At 45.8% G+C, this 23,345-nt stretch overlaps 2 protein-coding genes across 8 annotated transcripts in view; one reads left to right on the top strand and one right to left on the bottom strand.

Annotated features, from left to right (window-relative positions):
* Positions 1 to 7,294, bottom strand: part of GNPAT (glyceronephosphate O-acyltransferase) — a 30,433-nt gene extending 23,139 nt beyond the window's left edge. For 4 of the 6 annotated variants that reach the window (XM_088799075.1, XM_088799078.1, XM_088799076.1 and 1 more), the window contains exon 1: positions 7,026 to 7,232. In XM_088799075.1, the coding sequence (XP_088655201.1) occupies positions 7,026 to 7,232 (207 nt within the window). Of the gene's footprint in view, positions 1 to 7,025 lie in introns of all 6 variants that reach the window. The other 2 variants (XM_074316453.1, XM_019757365.2) reach the window with 1 other exon arrangement.
* A 169-nt stretch (positions 7,295 to 7,463) lies between these two features.
* On the top strand, positions 7,464 to 22,060 carry FSAF1 (40S small subunit processome assembly factor 1). 2 transcript variants are annotated; one of them, XM_088799080.1, is made up of 7 exons: positions 7,464 to 7,596; positions 9,494 to 9,822; positions 18,637 to 18,693; positions 19,419 to 19,514; positions 19,654 to 19,740; positions 20,296 to 20,348; positions 21,409 to 22,060. In XM_088799080.1, exons 1-7 carry the CDS (start codon positions 7,512 to 7,514, stop codon positions 21,545 to 21,547), a joined length of 846 nt encoding a protein of 281 aa, XP_088655206.1. In that variant the 5' UTR covers positions 7,464 to 7,511; the 3' UTR covers positions 21,548 to 22,060. The 2 variants fall into 2 exon arrangements, with proteins under 2 accessions (XP_088655206.1, XP_019612925.2); XM_019757366.3 differs by having other exon boundaries at positions 9,464 to 9,822.
* The last annotated feature ends 1,285 nt before the right edge of the window (positions 22,061 to 23,345 follow it).

Genomic DNA, 23,345 nt, shown 5'->3' with positions numbered 1-23,345 from the left:
CGCCATGGCGTGATACCGTCCTTTTCCTACCTCCAACCATCCTGAAATTTTCCTTCTTTGGGTTTTTGTGCATGACTCTCTTGTCGCGGCAAGAAATCCATCTCATTTCTCTAATCCAGTGACTCTCAACCCGGGGGAAATTTTCCTCCCCAAACTGCAAGTATGTCTTCTTTCCTCCCACTTCCTTTAATGTGTCGGCATCTCCAATCCCTTTCTTCACTCCACACCTGGGCTGAGCGTTCTCACCTACTATAATAACTACCGTTCTTTTGCCAGGTGTAACGCGCTCCCGTGTATAATGCGCACCCATGTTTTTGGCCCAAACTTTCCAGGAAAAAAATCTTTCATTTTAATTTTTTAATTCAACTTTTTAATTGTTTACTTTTAGTTACTTGTTTTTTGTATTATAAAGGAATTTTAGTATTTATTTTTTAACATATTATGGTACAAGAAAGTTTATGTAACAAATAATTACAATACACAAGAACAGATACAAGGTATAAGAAATGTTATATACTAGTAACAGATTTACGATATTTACACATCACAGAAGGCCAAGAACTCTTTGAAAGTTCAGCAAAACCAATTATCGTATTCCAGGGTGTTATTTTGCATACGGATATCATTATTGATTTCTAGAGTTACCCTTTTAACTCATATGCATAAATAAAAGAATTAAAAACGTTTACAAAGATATGGAATTAGTACTACCCCTGTATAATATAATGCACATCCTTATTTTTCCCTCACAAATTCAGGCAAAAAAGTGTGCGTTATACATGCACATACCTAGTCCCCAACACTTCACACTTGGCCTTTCTAAAACGGAACTCATTCCTCTTCTGCACAATCCTGCAACATGATTATCTGCTTGAAATCCTAACCAACAACCGCCAGGCCACGTAATTCCTCTGCATCAGTCTAGCCACCCCCCTCCCCCTTTACCTTTACCAACGCAGTGCACCCCTCCTGGAACGGGCATGGCCACTCCTTGGTCATGCAGCCAGCCTGTGCTCTTTACCACAGCAGCCTCCGCACGTCTCCTTGACTGTTTTGCCCCCTTTGAATCAATCCTCCATGCTGCCAGGTACTCTTCTGAATACACAATTCTGACCAAATTGTTCCATGTGTAAAATACTTAAATGACCCCACCCCCATCTCCTTCAGAATAAGACCTAACCACTTCTGGTGTCATCTGAGAACCTCTGTGGCCTGGCCTTTCCTTCGCTCTCCAGACTCATGGCCCACGGCGCTCTGGTCCTCTCAGCAGCGAGTGATTTGCATTCCCCCAACACAGTTCATCCTCCACGTGCCTCAGGGCCTTTGCACACGGCCCCTCTGCCTAGAAGGCCCTTCTGTTCCTCTGCTGTCCTTGAGTAGGCATCACTCTTCCGTGAGTTCCCCGATGGAATTCCTGTCTTCCTCACTAGGACGTCTTTACTCACCCACTACACGGAGTACATACTACTACCCAACGTACCCACTCTGCTACGCATCCCTCGAGGACAGGACAGTGCGTGTCCTCTTTGCATTTCCCACCTCGAGCCGTGTTTGGAATATGTATAACTGGTCAATAATTGAGTGACTAAATGTCGAGGTGATAGAAAAAAACTACAGAATGTTAAACTGCGACCAGGATTAGGCATAATGAGTATAAACAGAAACAAAGAGCACCGTGTAGAACATGTGCGATATGCAAACATGAACATCTTAATGCCCACATACATAGAGTATAGAGAATATATGAGAGAAAAACCTACCTGTTGGGGTTTGGGTGTAAAACTGCTGTCGTCACACGTCACATACTCTGGCTTATAAGTCTGGAGAACCTTCTCGAATTTCACATTTCTCATTAATAAAGTAACATACAGTTATGTAGGCTCTGAGTTGGTAGAATGCAACTAACTACCATTATAAATTACCGTATTTCCCCGAAAATAAGATCTAGCCGGACCATCAGCTTTAATGCGTCTTTTGGAGCAAAAATTAATATTAAACCCGGTATTATATTATATTATATTATATTATATTATATTATATTATATTATATTATGTAGGACTCAGTATTATTATATTATATTATGTTATATTATATTATCTTATGTTATGCACGGTCTTATAGTAAATTAAGACCAGGTCTAATATTAATTTTTGCTCCAAAAGATGCATTAGAGCTGATGGTCCAGCTAGGTCTTATTTTCGGGGAAACACGGTGTATAATTTTAGGGATAAAAGGGATCTTAGAGACTTTCCATTTAGTGATTCTGGGGGTGGGAAAAGAATCAGAATCAGCCAGGGATATCTATCCATCCACCTATCCATCCTCTATTATCTATCTATCATCCATCTACCCATCCATCTCCACCCACCCACCTACCTATCTCTGTGTACAGAGAGAAAGATGGGAGAGGGAGGGAAGGAGAGACTCCTGAGGACGAGGACCTGGAAGGGAGTGCAGGCGGCACTTCTACTTTGAAAAGCTCGCCAAATACGACCATCTACCATCTTTCCATGCGTCTCTGTTCCCTGTAGGATCAAGTCCACACTTCTCAGCATCTGACCCCAGCCCTTCCCTCACCGTCCGTTTGTTCCGACCACACAAAGACCTGGACTTCCCCAAACAAGCTACGCTGTCTCCTGGCTCCCCACACGTCTTTGTTCAAGTTGCTACCTCTCAGAGTAACGCTCATTGTCAAGTATTTGAGCACCGGTTACATGCTTGGCCTTGTGCTATGTGCTGGGGATACAGTGGTGACGCAGACAGACTCAGTCCCTCATGCATGGTGGCACCTGTTATGAGACAGGGCCCTTACAAATGGCCCTGCCTGCTGTCCATCTGGAAAGCACTCGGCCATCACTCACCATAGCCCCGTTCACCTCCGCTGTGTACCATTTCCCAGTTCTCCCCTAAACCTGGACTCAACCAGTCACCTTCCTCTTTGAGTTTTTACCGAACCTTTAATACTTTCATGACGGCACCTAAAATACTTCTTTAAACTTGTACTTGGTGTCTCCCCTACAAGACTGTGACCTTGTCTGGGGAGAAAATGTGTCTTATACATTTTGTATTCCTAGTTCTCAGCAGGAACTCAATCACTGCACAATGAGAGAAAAATTCCTGAGCGAAGCCACTTCTTTAGCCCTGTTGATGACGACTCTCCAATACTCACAGGCTGACGCTCACACGCGTCCCGATCGGGCCCTCGCCCCACGTCTACTCCAGCGGCTTTTAACTCAGGTTGCACATTAAAAGGACCTGGGCCACTTAAAAAACGCTGATGTCCAGGCTCCCTAGAGATTCTTGATTAATTTGGTCTGTGAGGGGCACCTGGGCATCAGAATTATTTTTGAAAGTACTCCAAGGGGTTCCTACACACAGCCAGGGTTCATTATTAATTGTGCTTCCCTACGTCGTTCTGGAGATGTAGTTACCATCATAAAATAAACATATTTACATGGCTTCGCACCCAGGGGCACAATACAAAGGAGCCCACGTGAGAAGATTCAGGTGACGTCTCCCCCACCCTTTGCGTTCTCTCCTAATCTGCACAGCAGGCCGCTCCTTGGCCCTCGCGTTCCAGTGCCCCCGAGGTTCCACTCACTCAGCAGATAGTGGCTGAGAGTCCACAACACCAGGCTCTGTCCACAGGCTGAGAACACAGCAGGAGCAGGCAGACAAGAAACGTGCCCCGAGGGCGCTCATATGCCCCAAAGACATACAGACAAGTACACAGGGACGTTTCCCTGGGATGCCACCCCCAGTGGCGGCGTGCTGGCCAGCGTGGACCTTGGGAGAGCCCGATTCACAACCTTTGTCGCTTCCTGTGGGATACGCAGTCCCGCCAGGGCAGACGTCAAGCTACCGGCACAACCTCACTGAACACGGAGTTGGGGACAGATGCCACCATCGGGGAGGATTTCTACCTTACAGTATCATAAACAGACACAAATAACCTCAAAAGCATAGATAATAGTGGAATTTAGTAAAATACTTAGGAAGTGCTGAGTTTTGATTTTAACAGAATTTTATTTAATTGTAAATTTATAACTTAATCTTTAATTTTAAATCATGGCTGAGTTTTAACAAGGGCTCTCAAATTTCATGAAAATTTAACAATCAGCTTTGAGAGCCAGTACAAGACACTGCAGCACAACACTGGAAAGAGACTGTAAGAAAAATAAAACAGCAACTAACAAGAAAGAGTGAGTGGGGCGCTGCTTCAGATCCAACGGCTGGGGAAGGCCTCCCTGAGGAGGTATTTTGTGGGGACCGCAATAAGAAAAGCCGGCAAAGCTGGGGGGAACGCAGTGTGCCACACAGAGGGGACCACAAGCAGGTAAGGCAAGAGTGTGCTCGCTGTCGGAGAAACACAGGCCAGTGTGGCTGAGGCCCAGTGAGCAAGACCACAAAATCAGAGGCAGCAGTCGCCCGATTATGTGTTCCTGTAGCACACTGTAAGGAGCCCACACTTTTCATTGGGACTCTAACAGGAAGCCACAGTTTGGGTTATGGGTATGCCGGTGATGACCCATCCCGTCTCCTTTTTCTCCTGTGGTCTTCCGAAAGGTGTCAAGCAGACCTATCTATGGCTTCAGAGATCCGTTCCTTGCTAGGGTTGCCAAATCTGTATATTTAGACCAGACCTTCCTCTTTTGCTCTGTCAGCATATTTCTAACTGTGTGGATGTTTCCCGAACCCCTTGTGATGTACATGGTCCATCAATGCTAATCCACAAATTAAAAATCATGAATTCTGCCTCTCACATCTCCAACTGAACACATCCCAAACTGAAATTATTATTGTATCGCCCTGATTAAACCTGCTTCGCTCCCAGTTTCTGTCAGCAAAAGGCATCAGCACCCACTCAGCTGCCAAATCAGACACCGAGGTCAACTTCAGAGTCCTTTTCCTTAGCCACCACACTCAACCGTCCCAAAGATCACAGACTCCCCGAGCTCCCTTCTCCCCAGACACTGCCACTGCCTGACCTCAGGCTCTCCTCCCTTCTCGGGATTACTGCCATCGCGTCCCAACAGCTCCTGATCACGGCACCAGCTTCCTTCCCCAGCTGCATTCTCTTTCTACAGTCTCTACCTAAGTGAAGTAGGAGAGGTCACCCACACAAAGGACATGCAGAAACCTAGCAGTCCTCTTAGACTTTCAAACATACAGACGCCGTCATCCGTAAACGGTTTCCCATAAAGTGAAGATTCTATCATTAAGGGGGGTAAATGTGATACAGAATATTCCTTTAGGAAATAATCTCTGCCCACTTCCTCAGTTTCGTTTCTCATTTCCCCTACTTGGTTCTCCCAAACATGCAAGGGGATGGCTTTTTTCCATGACATCTTCCTCTCCCGCATCTCCCATTCGCACCTCAAACACTCAGCTCAGGTGTCACCTTCTCTTAGAAGCCTTCTTAGAGTCCCCCAGCCAGGTCAGGTGCTCCTTCTCGGAACTCGGAACTCGCACCACCTACTGTGTACGCTCCAACCACTGCCCTTGCCCCACTCCACTGTACTCATCTGGTGACTTGTGTGACTTCCTTTGAAGTCCTTTCAAGCACGGGCTGGATGTTTAATTTCTGTATCTTGGACATTGAGGATAATGACTAAGGTACCCATTGCTGCAATGTTTGCTACAATCAGCAGTACCTTAAATATCTCAAATACCACTCTCAGATTAGCTAGAGTGTTGCACAATCACAGTGTGGCTGAGGAAATTAATAAGGGCAGCCTGAAATCGTAAGCGAGTCAGGTTGTTATGAGAGTAAAAACTGTGCAGTCACAAGAGGGTTCCTATCCAGCTTCAGAAGTAGAAAAAGCTCGTATGTAAAATTACTTTAGTCTTTCACGTGAAAAGCTGACAAAAGTCTTATCACTGGTAAATGGGGAAGTAACAAATCAACTCTTTCTTTTACAATTCACAAACCAGTTTAGGACTGAAAAAACTACCTACGGTGAGGCAGAACTACACAGCCACCCTCTTCCCTGCATACTACTCCCTCTGGAGTAAAGTTGGAGGTCAAAGTATTTCCACCAGAGAACTGTGGGGTGAGAAGGCCCAGAGGCTAAAGTGATAAGCCTGACAGAAGTGGATAGTTAATAGCAATTATATGCCCAGAGTTATATATGTATAAATATATATTTTCTCTTTTGAAACTGTATGTTTTGGTTTTATCTTGCTTTTTTCTGTCTTCCTTGTTTTGACTTTTCTACACAAATTAACATTAGAGTCAGAAACCGACACTAACCGCTAGGATATGGTAACATGCCTTTACGATGTATTCTTTTTCCTCCTAAAGTAGATAAAAATTAATCTAGTGGTTTTAAAAAAAACAAGTTACCCCAGGATCGTGCAATCCTGAGAGCTACAATGCTTTCACCTCATAATTTCTTCATGAAAATTGTGAGTGACTAACATTTTGTTGGCAAAGAAGAACGGTTAAAATCAGGAGAGAGAAAGCGAGAGAGTGAATGAAGGAGGCGGTGGGGAGAGAGAGCGAGAGAAGCAGAGAGAGAGAGGCAGTTGGGGGTGCAAAGGCAAGTGGAGACACTAAGCGTCTTCCAAAATGACTTGTGGAGAAGTACAACGATATACGGAAGACAAAAACAGGCAGTGAAAATTTCCAGACGTTCCAATTGTTCCCAGATTTAGAAAAAGATTTCAGTTGTAAAAACTCTATGTCCACATACACGCCAAACACTTTCCTGCCAGGAAAGTCGGGGCAGCGCGAGGGCGGGGCGGGGAGCCGGCGCGGGCGGGCTGTCTCCGGCTGGGGAGGCCCAGCAGGTTTCTCAGGTTTGCCCCAAAGGGAGCCGACAGGCCCTCGCCGACGCGGATGCCTCGAATTCTCACGCCTCCTGCTTGTCCCAAGGGCTTTCTGAAGGCCCAGCGCCAGGTGGAGGAAAAGAGGCAACGAGTGGGAAGGAACCAGAGGGACCATCACGGTAGAAACTTCCAAAAGCGTACACCGTTTACACACACAGCGACACACCGTTGCCTTGGAAACCAAGTCACTCACCCAAGCCCTCGTCGGGGAAGTCGGGACCCACTCTTTCGGGCCGGGGGACGCGTCCCGGAGAAAACCAGGACTGGGGGAAGGGGGTCCTCTCTCAGGCCCGCCCCGGGCCTCGTTCCCCCGGACGCCTACCGAGTAAAGGAGCACCACAGCGCCGGGACTGGTGGAGCCGACGGAGAAACATGAGTTAGATGAACTGGAAGAGTCCATGGTGCGGCTGCAGTCCCGGGCGGGGCCTGGGATGCCTCGCTAGGCGGTGGTGGTGCGGCGGCTGGGGGCGGTTCTTCCGCGCAGGGCGGCCCGACCTCGCCTAAGGCGGCGGCACCCTCTACGACCGCTCCACAGGACCCCGGGCGCCGCCATCTTAACCCGGACGGAAGCCGCGCGGGGACCTGCCGCGCGCGCGCAGCCCGTCGGAACCCGGAAGTGAGGGGCCGCGCGCCGGCCTGCGGGCGGGCTCTGGGGCGTCCCGCTGAGGCCGACCCCACGATGGCGCGGGAGCCGGGGCCGGGCGCCTCCTCGTCTCGGCCTCACACGCTTCTGGACGCTGTGCTCCAGAACCTCTACGACTTTGGTGAGTGCGGGGCCTCTGCGCCCACGTGGAGAGCGGACTTGGGGAGCCTAGGGTGTCCTGTGCGCTCCCAACGGGGCCGGCCTGCGCTTTCAGGCTAAAAGTTCTTGCAAGTCCAGCACCCCCTCTCGCTTCGTCCGCCCTGGTTCCAGACTGGATCGCACACACACCTCGGTCACCTTTCTCTCACTCCCACGGTCGGACTCTGTCGACTTATTTATTCTTCATGAATCAAACCTCGCAACTCGTCTCTGAGTGTGGGGACCAACCTAGTTGCTTTGTCAGAAGCACCCAGGCTTTCAGACGTAACGGGGTGATGCACACAGGACCTGTGTTCTCGAAACTGCCCAACTCTTCACTTGTTACGTATCTCTGGGAAGCCCCTCCCCCCACGCGCCGCCCATACCCTGCTGACCCTCGCGCGCTGGTACCACCGAATCATGTTGGGGCCTCATCCTTCAGTGTATCCCCCGCCAATAACTTTAGAGAACGTTCTCACAGAGAGCTTTTCACAACCTATTACATAAGTTGGCCGACCTATGCTCTTCCGTATCCTGATGGGGGAGAAGGAAAATAAATCTTAGAATGGCAACTCGCTGACACTTCATTACAAAGACAGTTCCACACACACTGAAGAACTTGCTGCAGGGAAGGTGACATCCCTGTTCATGCAACAAATGTAATCATTAGGCAATAGTGCCTTTAAGACCAAACATATTTCTTAAATTCGTAGCATGATGTTGCAAAAGCTATTTTATTTTGGAGACATTTTTCAAAATCCTGAGCTCAATTAAACAGTAAGAATAATAGCTAAAAAGTATTGAGACTTTACCATGTACTACTCAATGCTTTTCATGTATTTACTAATTTAATTTTCACAACAACCTACTGAAGTAGATGCTGTCATTAATCCCTTTATTACAAATGTAGAAACGAGCACTGAAGGTTAAAAAACTTGCTGAAGCTTACATAGCTAATAATTTGCAGAGCCTGGGTTCCAGTTCCTAAACAGTCTAGCTCCAGTCCCTGCACTTAGACTTTTACCGTGGACAAACCATTTCTGTGTCCTTGGGAATATTGGAGGACAGAGAAGACTTAAGTCTCTCACCTTGCGGAGTTTAAAATCTGAGGAAAAGACTAACCTGCAAAATCCTAAGTATAGTTTATGTCAACACAGACTAGAAATTATGCTAAAAGCTCTGAAGGCATGGACTGCAGCTACTCATTTTTATATCCCTAACATTGAAGTTTAGTTGACTCTTAATACGTGTTTGTTGAATAAATAAGCAAATAGAAGCAAACAAACGATCAGCTGATATTTACAGAACTCTGGTATTTGTACTGTTTAGGTGATTAATAAGGCGTAGAATTCTTGTCAGAACCTTCAGGTGACTGTCAGAGTTGGAACAGGTGAACCGAGGAGCTATGGGGATTTAGTAGAAAATAAAGGCATTCAAATTAAGCCATTGTTTTAGCTTCATCTTAATTCATAACTGTGAAAGAAAACAGGAAAACTAATAACCTAACTGTAACCCTAGAAAGTGTTAAAAAGAAACACTGGCTCCGGGGGCAGATATTTGTAGTGCAAAGTGTGAGCCAACTGGGATTACCAGCCTGTGGGACTATTGCCATGAGGACACTTAGTAAGGACGAAGGTGAGGACTAAAGTAGCAGGAAGAGTAAAGGCATTAAGTACTGTTACCGAGGAAAACATACTGTGCATTTTGGATTCCATAAATTGTGCAAATACAGCCCTACTTGAAGAAAAACAAATAGTTTTTTGTGTATGTACCTGGGTGGCGGTCATAACTGTGACGTGTACTCATGCATGACATGATTTGACATTGGTGGTAGCTAAAACCAAAAATAGTTCTATTCCTTACTGTGTTTGAGCTAACAGGAGAGACAGAAGATGAAGCAGAACAGAAAAGGAACAGAAAGAAGGCAGAAAACAAGAAGAGAGATGTGGGGCCTCCAGCGGCCCTGGCGGCAGAGCCAGCATCCCCGCCTGCTTCTCCTATAAGAGGCCAGAGGAAGGGCGCTTTGAGCTTCTTCAAGGAGCTCAGCAAAGAGTTGCGGTGTGCCGCTGCTGGGACCCCCGCCAGTGCCCCTCCAGGACCACAGGTCCCTTGTGCTGCAGCATCTCTCAACAGGGAGCCAGTAGAAGTGGTGGAATTCCACAGCAGAAATAACCGGAAACAGAAGCCAGGTGAAGACAAGAACACAGAGGTAATGAGTTGGTTTATGTGGATGGGGTGAAGACCCTGATATTGTGCGTGAATATCTTTAGGGACTGTGCCACAGGTCCCCAAGACCACCCTCAGGCTCAACAATTTGCTGCAAACACTCAGGACTCAGGACTCGGCCTACAGTCATGAGCATGGTTATGATTTATTACAGCAAAAGGGAAAGGTGCCTGGGCGAAGTCTGGAGGAAACCAGGTGCAGTGTCCAGGGGTCCCCTCCCAGTGGTGCTGCATGGGACCTGCTTCATTTCCCCTGATGTGATGTCTGACAGCGTGTGTGAAGTGTTGTCAATCAGGGGAGCTCACCCCCACCTGGATGTCCAGGGTTTTTGAGGGGATAAGTCCTGTAGACATGCAGACTGACTTAGTTATCCAAGCTCTAGAACCCCCAGAGAAAAAGCAGGTCTTCACTGCAGGTCACATGGTTAGTGCGGTTGTCCCTCCTTGTCTGTGGTTTCACTTTTCACGGTTTCAGTGACCCACGGCCCATGTGAAAATACTAAATGGAAACTTCCAGAAATAAACAGTTCATAAGTTTACATTGCGCACCGTTCTGAGTAGCGTGAGGAATCTCACACTGTCCCGCTCCATCCTGCCCGGGACATGAACCACCGCTCTGTCCAGAGTCTGTGCTGCCACCGCTCCCTGCACGTTAGTCACTCAGTAGCCGTCTCGGCAATCAGAGAGAGAGAGAGGCCACATTCACATAACTTTTATTACAGTACATTGTTATAATTGTTCTGTTTTATTATTAGTTATTGTTGTTTATCTCTGACTGTGCCTAATTTAGCAGTTAAACTTCATCATAGGCATGTATGTGTAGGAAAAAACAGTCCATACAGAGTTCAGCGCTGTCCTTGGTTTCAGGCATCCACTGGGGGACTTGGAACAACTCCCCCATGGATAGATGGGGACCAGTGTATAACCTATCTGGGCTGACTTGGCACAGCATGGGTCCAGGCCTCAGGTGTGTAAAAACACTCTCATCAGACAGAATATTCTAACTGCTCGGTTCCCAGGAGCCAGCGAGGGCCAATGATGAAAACAGGGCTTTGTTGGGAATGTGCAAGGCTGCTGGGTCCACCCTTTCCTGCTCATTAGCCTCCTGCTTGATGGCGCTCAGAGGAAACAGCCATTCATCAGTACTTTTGGCCACTGTTCTCGTCACCGGGATATAGCCTGGAACAAAACAGACAAACTCCTTGCTCTCCAGGAGCTTACATTCTGATGGAAAAGCAGTTTGATTTTACTGAGCAGCAGTGTCTCTCAGACTGAATTTGTAAGTCTGACTCAAAATTCAGTCCATGAGAGAGATGTGGTTGCTCATCCAGACTTTGCCCATAAGGACATCATGGTTTTGTCAAGTTCGTTGCTAAAATCCAGATATTCCATTTCCGTGGCATTCCCATGTGCTGTACACTGTTGTCTATCACAAAAGCAAAAGCAGGTTGTATTAGTTTCCTGGGGCTGCTGTACAGACACTTACTCTCTCATAGTTCTGGACGCCAGAAGTTCCAAATGAAGGCGTTGGCTGGGCCGTAATCCTCTAAAAGGGAGAATCCTTCTTTTCTTCTTCCCGCTTCTGGTGGCTCCAGGCATTCTTGGCTTGTGGCTGCGTAACTCTAAACTCCGCCTCTGTCTTCACCAGGCCTTCTCCCCTGTGTGTCTGGGCCTCAGATCTCCCTCTGCCTTTCTCTCAAAAAGACACCTGCCATTGGATTCAGGGCCCATCCTAAATCTAGGATGGCTCTCATCATGAGATCCGTAATTAAACTACAAATACCCTTTGAAAAAAAAAAAAAAAGAGTAGGCTCTATTTTTTTTTTTTTTTAAGATTTTATTGGGGAAGGGGAAAAGGACTTTATTGGGGAACTGTGTGTTTTTCCAGGACCCATCAGCTCCAAGTCAAGTTGTTGTCCTTTCAATCTTAGTTGTAGAGGGTGCAGCTCAGTCTAAGTCCAGTTGCCGTTTTTCAGTCTTAGTTGCAGGGGGCACAGCCCACCATCCCTTGTGGGAGTTGAACCGGCAACCTTGTGGTTGAGAGGACGTACTCCAACCAACTGAGCCATCAGGCAGCTCGTTGTCTTCATTCCAGTTGCGAAGGGCACAGCTTGCTGGCCCATGTGGGAATCGAACTGGTAACCCTGTTTCCCAGAGCTCACGCTCTAACCAACTGAACCACCTGTCTGCCCACAAATACCCTTTTTCCAAAGAAGGTCACATTCATAGGTTCCGGGGGTTAGAACGTGGACATATCTTTTTGGAGACCACAGTTCAACCCACTACAAAAATAATTAGGCTCCATTGTTCTTTATGAATGTATAAACACATGTTGGTGCCCAGTGTTTACCACGTCTTTTTTACGGTTTAAAGAACCATCTGTGTGACCTTTTCCACAGTTCAGGTAGCACTTCATGTCAAGCTCACCAGCATCTCCTCAAAGATTTATTAGTATGTTCTGTAGTCATATCTACCTTTATTTTAGGATTCTAGGTCAACTTTGCAACGCTTAGACTCCAAGTACTGAGGCGCTGGGAACTATTGCAGGCAGGCCCAGAAACAATTCCCTCGGTCCCCGGGGCAGCCAGAGCCCCCAGCTGGCCGCCAGGGAGCTCACAATGATGAACATCACCCCAGTGTACCGTACCAATATTAGGAAGTTCTGTGTGTGCCGTGATGTGAAAAGGGTGGAAAGCACTGCTTTGCAATGTAATTCTGCTTTTGGGGAATTTAACACGTGAAGCATCTCGGCACCCCCCTTGGTTCTCAAAGTCTAGGTCTTCAGTTTCTTACATTCGCTCGTGTTGCTCTTTCTGGAATGGGAGAGTTTCCTTTCTGATAGAAAGGACAAAAGAGTTGGCATCGAATGAGTCTGCTTTTCTGGGCCTCTGAGCGACACCACATCTGCAGGAGCTGCAAGTTGTCTTCTTCCCGCCCCCGGGGAGCCAGCGCTTTTCCACTGTGGGTGGCCTTTCTCAGGAACCTCAGCTCCTTCCACATTTTACACTTCTTGACCATAATGACATTTTTCAGTTGTCCTCAGCATGCAGCCCTTTCCTCCTTTTTAAAATTTAAACTTTGAAAATGTGACTGTGTCTAAGGAGATAGAATGTGGACACAATAAAAACATCCACACTCATAAAATCTTCAGAATGTTGACATTACAACATGTAACTGAATACAGATGAGTACAGTGCTAGTCCTTATGTCGTCTCGGGTGCAGGGAACGCCAGGTAAAGAAGAATCAGTTGGGCTAATTGGGATATATAATGCTCCGCCGAGCGTTTGTCAAACCTGGTAAAACTGAGTTGTGCCCCAGCTCTAACAGCTTACAAGTTACCATAGGACAGTCCAAACAGACAAGGGATCAGCAAAAGAATGTAATAAAAGAGTGATAGCCTCATGGATCAGTGGTGGCGTCAGCTGGTCATCTTTGGAACTGGCCCTGCCTGAACCCAGGAAATGACCTTGTCCCGAGGCTCCGGCTCGTTAGATTGTGCTGTGTGTGAGGACAGGTTTGCATGGGTGTGATGTGGTGGCTTATAGTAAGTTACATGGTATATTTGGTTTTTGTCCCCATTCTGGCATGAGCTCCTAAAACCCTCAGAATTTCCTAAGTGATGAGAGTAGAAAAGGCATCTTGTTATATTAATGAAGACTTTTGGAAAGAATTGGTGTTGGTTGCCTGGGGAACCAACCAAGTGCTTAGAGAGTTGGAACTAACTTGGTCCATCTTGACACAAGTCTTTCACTTCCCCTGTTCATGAACCTTAGCCTCTTTGGTGGCCCACATAGAAAAAGGGTAAGAAAGACATAACAAATGATAGAACTGTGCACAGTAGATCAGAAGGGACTCTTGCATCCTTGGCCTGGACTGGGGGACACGTAGGCTACTTCTGAGTATATAACAGATTGCAAATCATAGCTATTTACTATGCTTACTGTGTATTCATTAACGAATTCATTATCTCACAATCCATGTGACCTGTCTTCATGTTCAGTTGTCTGCCTGCATTTAAACAGTAACCCTACAGTCCCATATCTGTAGTTCCAAAAGCCCAGAGCTTTGGAAATCACAAGTTAGTGTTTTTTTAAGTTTGGTACAAATTTATTTGGCAGTAAAACCTGACTTGAACTGACATGAGGATTAAGAATTATTTTGTTTGTTCCACTTGGCGTGAATATGCATAGATGTTGTTGCAGAAATATGGATGTGCTTAATTATGGGTTGTCGTCTTGGACCCCACTGGAAGTGGTATAGAACATTCAGACTAGTCACAGTATTACCTTTCGAAAACATACAAACTTCTGAATTTCCTGGGGCTTCTAGGTGAAGGGTTGTGGATGTGAGGTGCGTGCCAGAGCTCAGGTTTAGGCCCCACCTTAAAAGCTGTGCCCCTAACAACTGCACTGGAGACATAGCACGGGTTAGGCTGGGCTCTGCCCTGCGAGTAACCCAGGGGCACTGACCCAGAACTCATTGGCATGAAGACATTTCTCCAAATGATCTCCCCAGGGTCTCACTGCCTCTTAATCTCTACGTCACCTCGATCCCTCCAGGACTCTCCCTGAGAGACTCCCTGCTCCACTGTCACCTGTTACCTCTGTTCCACACCTGTTCTTCAGTGGACCCAGTGTTATATACATGTTAGGAAGAAAGTCATGGAGTCGAAGTAATTTATATTCAATAAGATACATCAAAAGTTTATCAAAACGGAAGTAGAACCAATGAATCTCTGAAGTGGTAAGTAGGAAAAGTTTATTGTGCCTTCACCAAAACGGCAGTTTGCAAACCGGGAGCACTCAAACTAAAACTTAGAATGAGACTCAGTCTCATTGTTCTAAAGCCACTTATGGAATGTGGAGGCAGTGATTGCTTACATTCTTAGAATTTTCTTAAATAAAACGGAATTGGTTAGTGGTTATTTCATGTTGTCACGCAGCAGCCTACCCGTCTGTCCCCTCGTAGCTGCCCCTAAAAAGAAAGAAGAGTCTGTGAGACGGATCCTTTCAGGGACTTTGCTTCACCTTTGTGCTTACACCTCATGTCTCTGTTTGGCCCCCAAAAGATGGCTTGTCAGTCAATGACGGGTAAGATTCCCCATGGAAGGAACAGCCCAAGCCAGGCGCAGCCACGTGGGGACCACCAGAAGATTCACGGGGTCGATAGAGGTGGACACAGCTCCTCACCTTCCCCCAGTAAAGGAGAGTGTCTGCCTATGTGGCTATATTCCTTCTCATAACCTGCTTGGGAAGTGATTCTAGATGTGATAACACCAGTTCTCCATCTCAGTGAGTTTCAGCATAAAGGTTTTGTCCCCTGGGGAGGTACAAACAATTATTTATACATCATGGGACTTTCTGCAGGCAAGGGTGATCAGTTTGAACCAGTTTTCTGGTATCATGTATGAGACTCACAGACCGTAGAGAAAACAATGCTACTTCCTTGTAGGTGCATCAATAAAAGCCACAAGGTGGCCCGATTCGGGGCTCTCAGTCCTGTGAGGCTGTGAGACCTTTGGCCCTGTTTCAAAACTTTCTTGATTTCTGTTTCTTTCTTAACCCTTCACCGCCCCTTCTCTTTCTCTCACTGCCCATGTTGCACTGGACGTGACAATTTCATATCAATTTTGGGGGAAATTTTCAGTGTCACTTAATGATTTTCAGAGGCAAAAGCAAGAAGTGATCCAGGTCACATTAGCCTCGCTTGTCTTACAAAATAAGCTAAGTTAAGCTTTGCTTGTGTGACTGAACTGGTTTTGTTTGCTCCGGGAGTCAAGTCCGACTGGTATGTGTTGCATTTGAACAGATACAAATGTATTCCTAGAACTACTTGTGTTCTAAAAAGAGTGTTTACCCACCCAGCCACTCTAATTGGATAAAGGTTGAATGTATAACTAATGGAATAAACAATATAACCAGTGCAGGAGAAGACACTCTGGGTAGCAGGTAGGCCCTTCCACCAGCTCCCGAGCCTGGTGCACTGCCTGCCTTCACCCCTCGCCACCACACACTTCTCTAGAACTCTTCCTTCTTTTTATAGCTTTCTTCCTTCTTCACTGCCTAACGTACAAGCTCTCAAAATCTCCAAAGGTGTGTGTCTCCCGTGTGTAGGACAGGGAGGCTGTGTGCGGCAGGATGGGTTAGGCGTTGGTGCAAAAACATATAGTCCCTACATCTCAGTGATTAAAGGCAAAAGTTCATTTTTTCCCTCATGTCACGTGTCCATCCGGACTGGCAGGGGCAGATGCTCTGCTCCACACCATCCTCAGCTGGGGACCCAGGACAAGAGGGGCGCCGTCGTCTGGAAGGTTCTCAGTGGTTGCTATGGTGAACAAGGGGCGTTGACGAGTGGCTCTTAAAATGCCCCATGTGGAAGGGGCATACTTGCTCTCTGCTCACATTCCTTTGGCCAAAGAAAGCCACACAGTCCTGCTGCTGCGGGGGCACAATGCCAGCCCTCCTGTGTGCCTGGAAGTAGGCAGTGGGTGGCGCCTCCTCCCACCGTGAGGATGGGGGGAGAAAACCAGGAAACCACCGACTGTTCAAATCAGGGAATGCACTGGGAATAATATACTGGAGTGATTTTAAAGCTGTGGATGAAAACGGGCGTTCGCTGGTGTTGGGATCATGCCAATTCAGCATCATGAAATAATTAGCCATTAACTTTCCCCCAAATGTTTGTTTTTATTAGAAACGAGGATCCAGACTCTTCCTCGGAAACACATCCACAGCCACAGAGCTAAGATGTTTCTGGTGAAATGTTAACAGCCGGCTTGGCAACACCCAGATGTCTAGCCGTGTCTGGCCAGCCCTGCCACCCAGGTCCACCCGTGGGCTCCACAGCCGGCAGCCCAGGAGAATGAGGCCTGCAGAATGAGGACGGGGTGTGCCATGGGCTTCACACGTCAGCCCCTCTCCTGTGCGGGCCTGCTTCTCCCCAGCCCCCAGCGGTTCGGCCTCACAGTAACTAGCGCACAGCTGGCCAAGAATTGTGTTACAACGCTTCCTTAGGTCCTCGTTAGATGGGGTGTTCTCATGCTGATCTAGTGACAGGTCAGCCAGGGGCATCCGTGACAGCTCCAGTATTGCGAGAAATCTGATGTTCTTGAAAGAAACTCACCTCTGAAGAGTTTAGTTAGCCATTGTTGCGTTGGATGGGTAGGAGGGAAGAGAGGAAGAACTTTTTAAACATTTACAAAGGAGATAAATGTTTCTTGGGATTTTGGAGATCTGTGAATAGTATACTTTTGTTTTTAATAATATAAAATTTGTTTTTGAGGATTTGGATAAGATCCTGAGAGCATTAAGATTTAATCCATTTGTTTTTCAGAAGTACTGTTTTTCATACTAAATTGACTGTATAAGCATGCCAGTGGAAAAGATATCCTAACTTCCGAGTAAATGTAGAATGTTTTCAGTCATGGAAGAGGAAGTAAGACTTCCTGAGGTAGATAAATGAAAGTGGCACACAGCATCTTCTGTTCTTTCAGCCCATTCTCTCAATTAAGGCATTTGATTCTGGGAAACGTGAGTGTCTGAAGAAAATCATAAGCATAATAAAAGCCAGGAATCTCGCTATAATAATGTGGAAGATGCATTTATTGGGACTAATAGCACACAGAGAGGCCATGTGCCTAGAGCATGACATGCGTCCTCTGCAGTGTGAGCCTGTCACCCCAGCACCCAGGCCCATCCAGAGCCAGTGTCCACATGACGGCAGTGGCAGTGCTTGCTCGGAGGCCATGGGAGCCTGTTGATTCCTCGTCGGAGGGTTACTTGGTGATGAGAACGCTGGTCACTCCTTCCTGTTCATGGACCTGTGCTGCACACTAACCACACTATCCCGTTTCGTTGTAATGCATCCCCCTACCCCGTGAGGTTAGTGCAGGGGTCCTCGTGGAGGCAGAAGCCAGCGTCTGTGGAAACATGTGGTGACTGGCCCACACACCCACAATCCGTGGTGGGGAGCCAACAGGACCCGCTGAGGCACAGCCCCCTTTGGAGAGGAGAAACCAGGAGGTGTGGACTGCAGGATGCAGGCCACCTCCGCGTGGTGGAGGGCAGGGCCCTGGGCGGGGCCGACGAACCGGACAGCCTTTTCTAGTCACTGCGCAGCCTTTACAGCCCACTTCCTGTCCATCCAGGTTTGGGGGCTGGGGTGGAGTCGGGGCCTCAGTCGGCGGCCAGCTTTGACAATACAGTTTCTGGGTCAATTCTGTGGTTGGTAACCACAGCCAGAGGATAGACTGATGTAGAGTCCCATATTTTAAAGGCTTTTGTAGTATCTTTATTTTCTATTGGGAATTGTAAACCAAATTTCCACCCACCATTTCGAGAAATCTGATGTTTCTAAAAGAAATGTTCAACTCAAGATTGAGTTTTGTTAGCCATATTCTAATGGTTGGATGGGAGGGAAGAGAGGGAATAATTTCACTGTCGTGTCTTTACCCTCTGACACCCCTGTTCTCACAGTTACCCTTTTCTGAACCCCCCCCCCCACTCCCACCAGACAATTCTTTTATGTGTGGTACGTGAGATAAAAACATTGGTCTCTCTCATCATCTTTTTTCTTAGTTTCTATCAGTCCTTTCTTAAGCCTTGAGACCTTAAAATATTTTTCTCCATTTGCCTTCCATTAGCTATTAAGTGGGATTTTGTGCAGCAGGCTGGTATTATTGTTTGGCATTTAGGCATCTAGGCCAGTTTCAAGGCTTTTGTAAACATGGCCACTCTGTTGGTGACAATGTAATAATATAGTAACAGGTGATCTTAATAAGAATTGTTTTTCTTTTCAGACCAAAACTAGTATCCTTGAGAAAGATGTGCATATACAAGAATTTAACTTAGAAAAGGTATGTGTTTTGAAATTGTTGATTTTTCCAGCTTTATAATATAAAAAAAATGAGTATGTTTCCGTGTCCAGTGGTTTGGAACATGGCCAAGCACATCACACTACATTCACTTGGTTGACTAGCATGAATCATTTAAAACACGATGGCTCCATGACTACAACCCCAGTGATACAATGGTAAGTAGGAAAAGCAGAGGTGTGGTTGTACCTAGGTTTTTAAAAGGCACGAGAAGAAATTCAACTGCTAAGAATGGGTATTGGTGACTTTGTCTCTTCTTTCCACAATACTTTTTTAAAGAAAGAACGGATCTGTATTTAAAGCTATGCTAAACGGTGTCTAAATATGAGTAGGTATGTTTGGAGAGGACTTTTTAGTTGAAATCACTGCCTTTGTGGGTTGTAGCTTGTCTTAGCGAATGTCCCAAAGTGCTGCAGAGAGCTGCGTGTCATCCTAGTCCTGTCACTAATTTGTGCCAAGAGCGCTTTGTTTCAACTGTCCACATTAAACATGGGGCGCCGCGGTGTGGTGAGGTCACGTTAACACGTAAGAGGCCCCACAACTCCTGGAAGCTCACTGGCCTGGGGCCTGGGCCGGCCGCAGTCACTGCGGGTGACAGCCACACAGGATTTGGTGCCCAGCATGCCATAGCTCAGTGTCTCTCCTGAGTGCGTGTTCTTCCGTGGGGTTGGAAACGCACCTGGGTTTCATTGTGTCTGTGTCCACAGGCTCGGCTGGAAGTCCACCGTTTTGGGATTACGGGTTACGGAAAAGGAAAGGAGCGAGTCCTGGAACGGGAACGCGCCGTCATGCTGGGTGCTCAGGTGAGGGGCTGCGCAGCCTCCCATCAGCAGACAGTACGCAGAAATCAGGAAGGGCCCAGGGCGAGTGAGAGCACAGGACACTGGGAAGTTTGTGCGGAATAAAAAAATGACAACGTGTGTCTTTTTTCTTTCATTTCAGCCTCCCAAAAAGAGTTATGTGAATTATAAGGTTTTGCAGGAACAAATTAAAGAAAAAAAGGCAGCGAAGGAAGAAGAAAAGAGAATGGTAGGTGTAATGGCCTTTTCTTTATTAAACTGAACAGAAAGCTGGTTGCAGTTTGTCACAATAGACTCGGCTGCTTAGAAAGCAGTCTGGACAACAAGGTCTAGAGTTCAATGACCAAATTCTCTCCACTTATTCAGGTCAGCTACATTTTGTAATGCAAGCTGAGGGATCTGGCATATTTATGTGAAAGGTTTGCTTGAAATAGCAAACGGCTGTTCAGATAATGTTAGGTACTTTGGTTGTCTTCCTATCCTCAGTCCTCTGTGTATTTTACGTTGTATGGTACGCAGTGGCTTATGGAAAACCTCAGGGGAGTAGATGGTAGACTCCCTTCTTTTCAGCTAAAATGAAAGAGTGGATGTTTCTATTATTAGTCTTCTCTTGGAAGGGTTTTAGGATGAAACTTTGAGTGTTATTTTAATATGCCTACTCGATAAAAATATTAAAATTAAATAGTATCTCAGTGGCTTTTGATCACAAACTTTTTGCCTTGTTTCGAATTTCATCTCCGTTACCCATTACTGACTTATATGTTGTCTTAAATTCTGAAATCAGGCCCAGGACACAGATATTTTCAAGAAAAAGAAGAGGAAGGGGCAGGAAGACAGGTGAGGGGTACCATGAGGTACTAGGGTGGAATGATCTGGATAAACCTGGTTACTTCTGAACGTAATGCCTTGAATTTATGTGGTGTCTCTGGCCGGTTAGACTGCTCCACTCTCTCGTGTGTCCTGATCAGACCCTTTGAGGGAAGACAGGATCTAGTAAGTTGCCCAGCAACCACCTCAGAACTGAATTAGGAAACTACTCCAGTCTCCCGTTTTCAGACCAGACCCCACAAATGACCAGTGGGAAAGCTGAGATGGACATTTCCAACCAAAGACTTCTGTCGCTCCCCCGAGAGTCTGCTGATGTGACGGCACGGTCTAGGTCTGTGTGGCCTGTCCTCTGACACGTCACAAGGCATCGAGCACCGTAATTTGAGTAATGGAATGTTGATTTTTTTGCTTTATGCTTGTTTCTTAGCTTTTGTTCAAGTGCCTTGTTTCTCTCCCTCCCAGTTACTATTTCAAAATTGACTCCTTTTGTTTTAACCTCTTTCTTGGACTCCAGCTTGCACATGCCGTCAAGTGGTCGTTTGTTCTGGCCATATATGTCAATCTATTGGGGGCCCCCTGTGTGCCAGGCACATAGGGGTGTTAGGGGTTGGGGATACAGCCATGACCACACTGAGGGTGCCCCTGCCCTCAAGGACCTCACATTGTAGTGAGGGAAACACACCAAAACATACAAACACATAAGTCAGGACTGGCAAATTCTGTGAAGGAGTTGAAATAAAGTATTGTGAAAGAAAATCATTGGGGATGGGCTGGGAAGTCATTCTAAGGAGGTGATATCTGAGATGAGAACTGAGTGAAGAGGATGAGACAGCCTGAAAAGATCCGGTAGCAGGACATTCCATGTGAAAGAAACCAATAAAGGCAGGAAGGCATTCGGCATGCTTCAGGGAGCATGGGAAGGCCAGTGGTACTGCAGTTAGGGGCAGGGTTTGCAAGGCTGTGCCTGGGAGGGGGCGGGGTCTGCAGGAGCAGACCTTGGTGGCCTGGCTGGTGGTACCGCGGTCCTTATCATCCTAACTCTAGTACCTTTCTCTCACTTTAAATGTAGGAAATTCAAAAAGAAGAAACCGGCTCCCAGTATTTTGTCAAGTGGACGGGTTGGACAGGTTGGAAAATTCAAAAATGGTACATTGATTCTGAGCCAAGTCGATATCAAGAAAATAAATTCTTCCCGAGTGGCTAAATGAAGTGCTTTGTAAAGTAAAGAGAGGAATGGGAAAGTGCCATTACCGAAGCTGGACCCCTGCATGACATCCAGATTATTCTTATTTATTTCATATTTTATAGACTGCTTTTTTATTTTAGGGGAAAACATCAAATAGAAATAAAAAATCTGGTTTCCGAAGCGTCTGTTTAATGGTGATAACCATGTTGGGCCAACTGCAGTGTACCAAGTAAACCTATAGAAAAGAATGTTTAATATTCTCCCGCAGGGTTTACTTCTAGTTTCAGTTTCACTGGTGTTTTGTGCATTTGCTCATACTAAGATTTTTCATAAATTTACTGATTTGTAAGTAATAATTAGCTTTAAATTGCCATTTAATTTTCTAAAAATGATTTAACGTTTCTATATCATGAAAGAACTAAGAATGTGATAATTTATCAGTTATTTTGTGGGAAAGCAGTTTCAATTTTCAGCCTACCCACTGTATAAAGTCTACTTCATAAGAAGTTATATAAATAAAACACAACTTTTGTGATATGTGTGACTGTTAACTAACACAACAGATCACTTCAGCTCATACTCTGGTGCCTACATTTAAGCAAATGTTACCTCCTTCAAAGTAATTACCTTGGGCAGCTAAATATAAAATTTTTAATGATAACACCTTTGCTGAAAGTGTTTGGAACTTCTTAAAGCTTGTGCCACATTAAAAAAAGAGTCTTCAATGACAGTAATCCATTTTTGCTTTTTTTTTTTTCATGGCCAAAAAATTGAGATCCAAACTAGTAACTGATAAAATTTTGGTCAAAACGGGTGTAAATGGCTGGCATTTTTTTTAAAAGATTTTTATTAAAATAAAGCTAACATACAATGTTATATTAGTTTCAGGTATGCATAATAGTTATTCAACATTTGTATACCTAAAGAAGTGATCACCATGATAAGTCCAGCAACCATCTGACACTGTACCAGCTTTCACAGTATTATTGACTATATTCCCCATGCTGTACGTTATATCCCCATGACTTGTTTTATACCTGGAAATTTGGACCTCTTATTCCCCTTCAACTTTTTCCCCCTTTTAAAATTTTTCAATTACAATTGACATTCAGCATTATTTTATATTAATGTCAGGTGTACAGCATAGTGGTTAGACATTGACATAATTTAACAAGTGATCCCCCTGACTAGTCTAGTGCCCACCTGGCACCATACATAGTCATTACCATATTATTGACTATATTTCCTATGCTTTAATCCCCATGACTATTTTGTAACTACCAATTTGTACTCCTTAATCCCTTCATCTTTTTCACCCTGCCCCCAACCCCCCTCCCATCTATCACCCATCTGATACTACATAGTTATTACAATATTATTGACTATATTCTTTATGCTGTACCCTACATCCCCATGACTACTTTTGACGTTGTTAAGACATAAGTTGACTCAGCAGACTGCCAAATGAGGAGCTCAAAAACTGTTTTTGAATTGAAGCAAAACTGGGATTGGTGTTTAACTTCTGAGGTTTATCTTGGAAGGCAATATTCATTCAGATATGTATTTTGGCAGTTTTTAAGAATAATTTTTTAAAACGGTGTAGAAGATCGCAAGCATGACAAAGCACTGGGAAAATTCTCAGGAGCTAGGAAGGCCTCTGCCATTAGAGTGGGTAAGAGTGGGTACGGTGAACTCCCTTTTTTCAACAGAGGCCCGGAGACAGGTGCCCTGCCTCACCCCGCCTGCCGCGAGTCATCACAGCTCAGTCAGCTGAGCGCGTGGCCAGACTGGATCAGAGCCCCAGGCTACTCAATTCTGGA

Source organism: Rhinolophus sinicus, chromosome 6, assembly GCF_057876585.1.
Source record: "Rhinolophus sinicus isolate RSI-liver-muscle chromosome 6, RSI-T2T, whole genome shotgun sequence".
Taxonomy (NCBI): domain Eukaryota; kingdom Metazoa; phylum Chordata; class Mammalia; order Chiroptera; family Rhinolophidae; genus Rhinolophus; species Rhinolophus sinicus.
This window is presented reverse-complemented; position numbering and strand designations above follow the sequence as displayed.

Bases quoted from the DNA above. Each gene is read 5' to 3' on its own strand.
- FSAF1 (XM_019757366.3), top strand. From the start codon at position 7,512: ATGGCGCGGGAGCCGGGGCCGGGCGCCTCCTCGTCTCGGCCTCACACG. The intron at 7,597-9,463 runs GTGAGTGCGGGG...AACCAAAAATAG, and splicing joins CCAGAACCTCTACGACTTTG to TTCTATTCCTTACTGTGTTT. The intron at 20,349-21,408 runs GTGAGGGGTACC...CTTTAAATGTAG, and splicing joins AGGAAGGGGCAGGAAGACAG to GAAATTCAAAAAGAAGAAAC.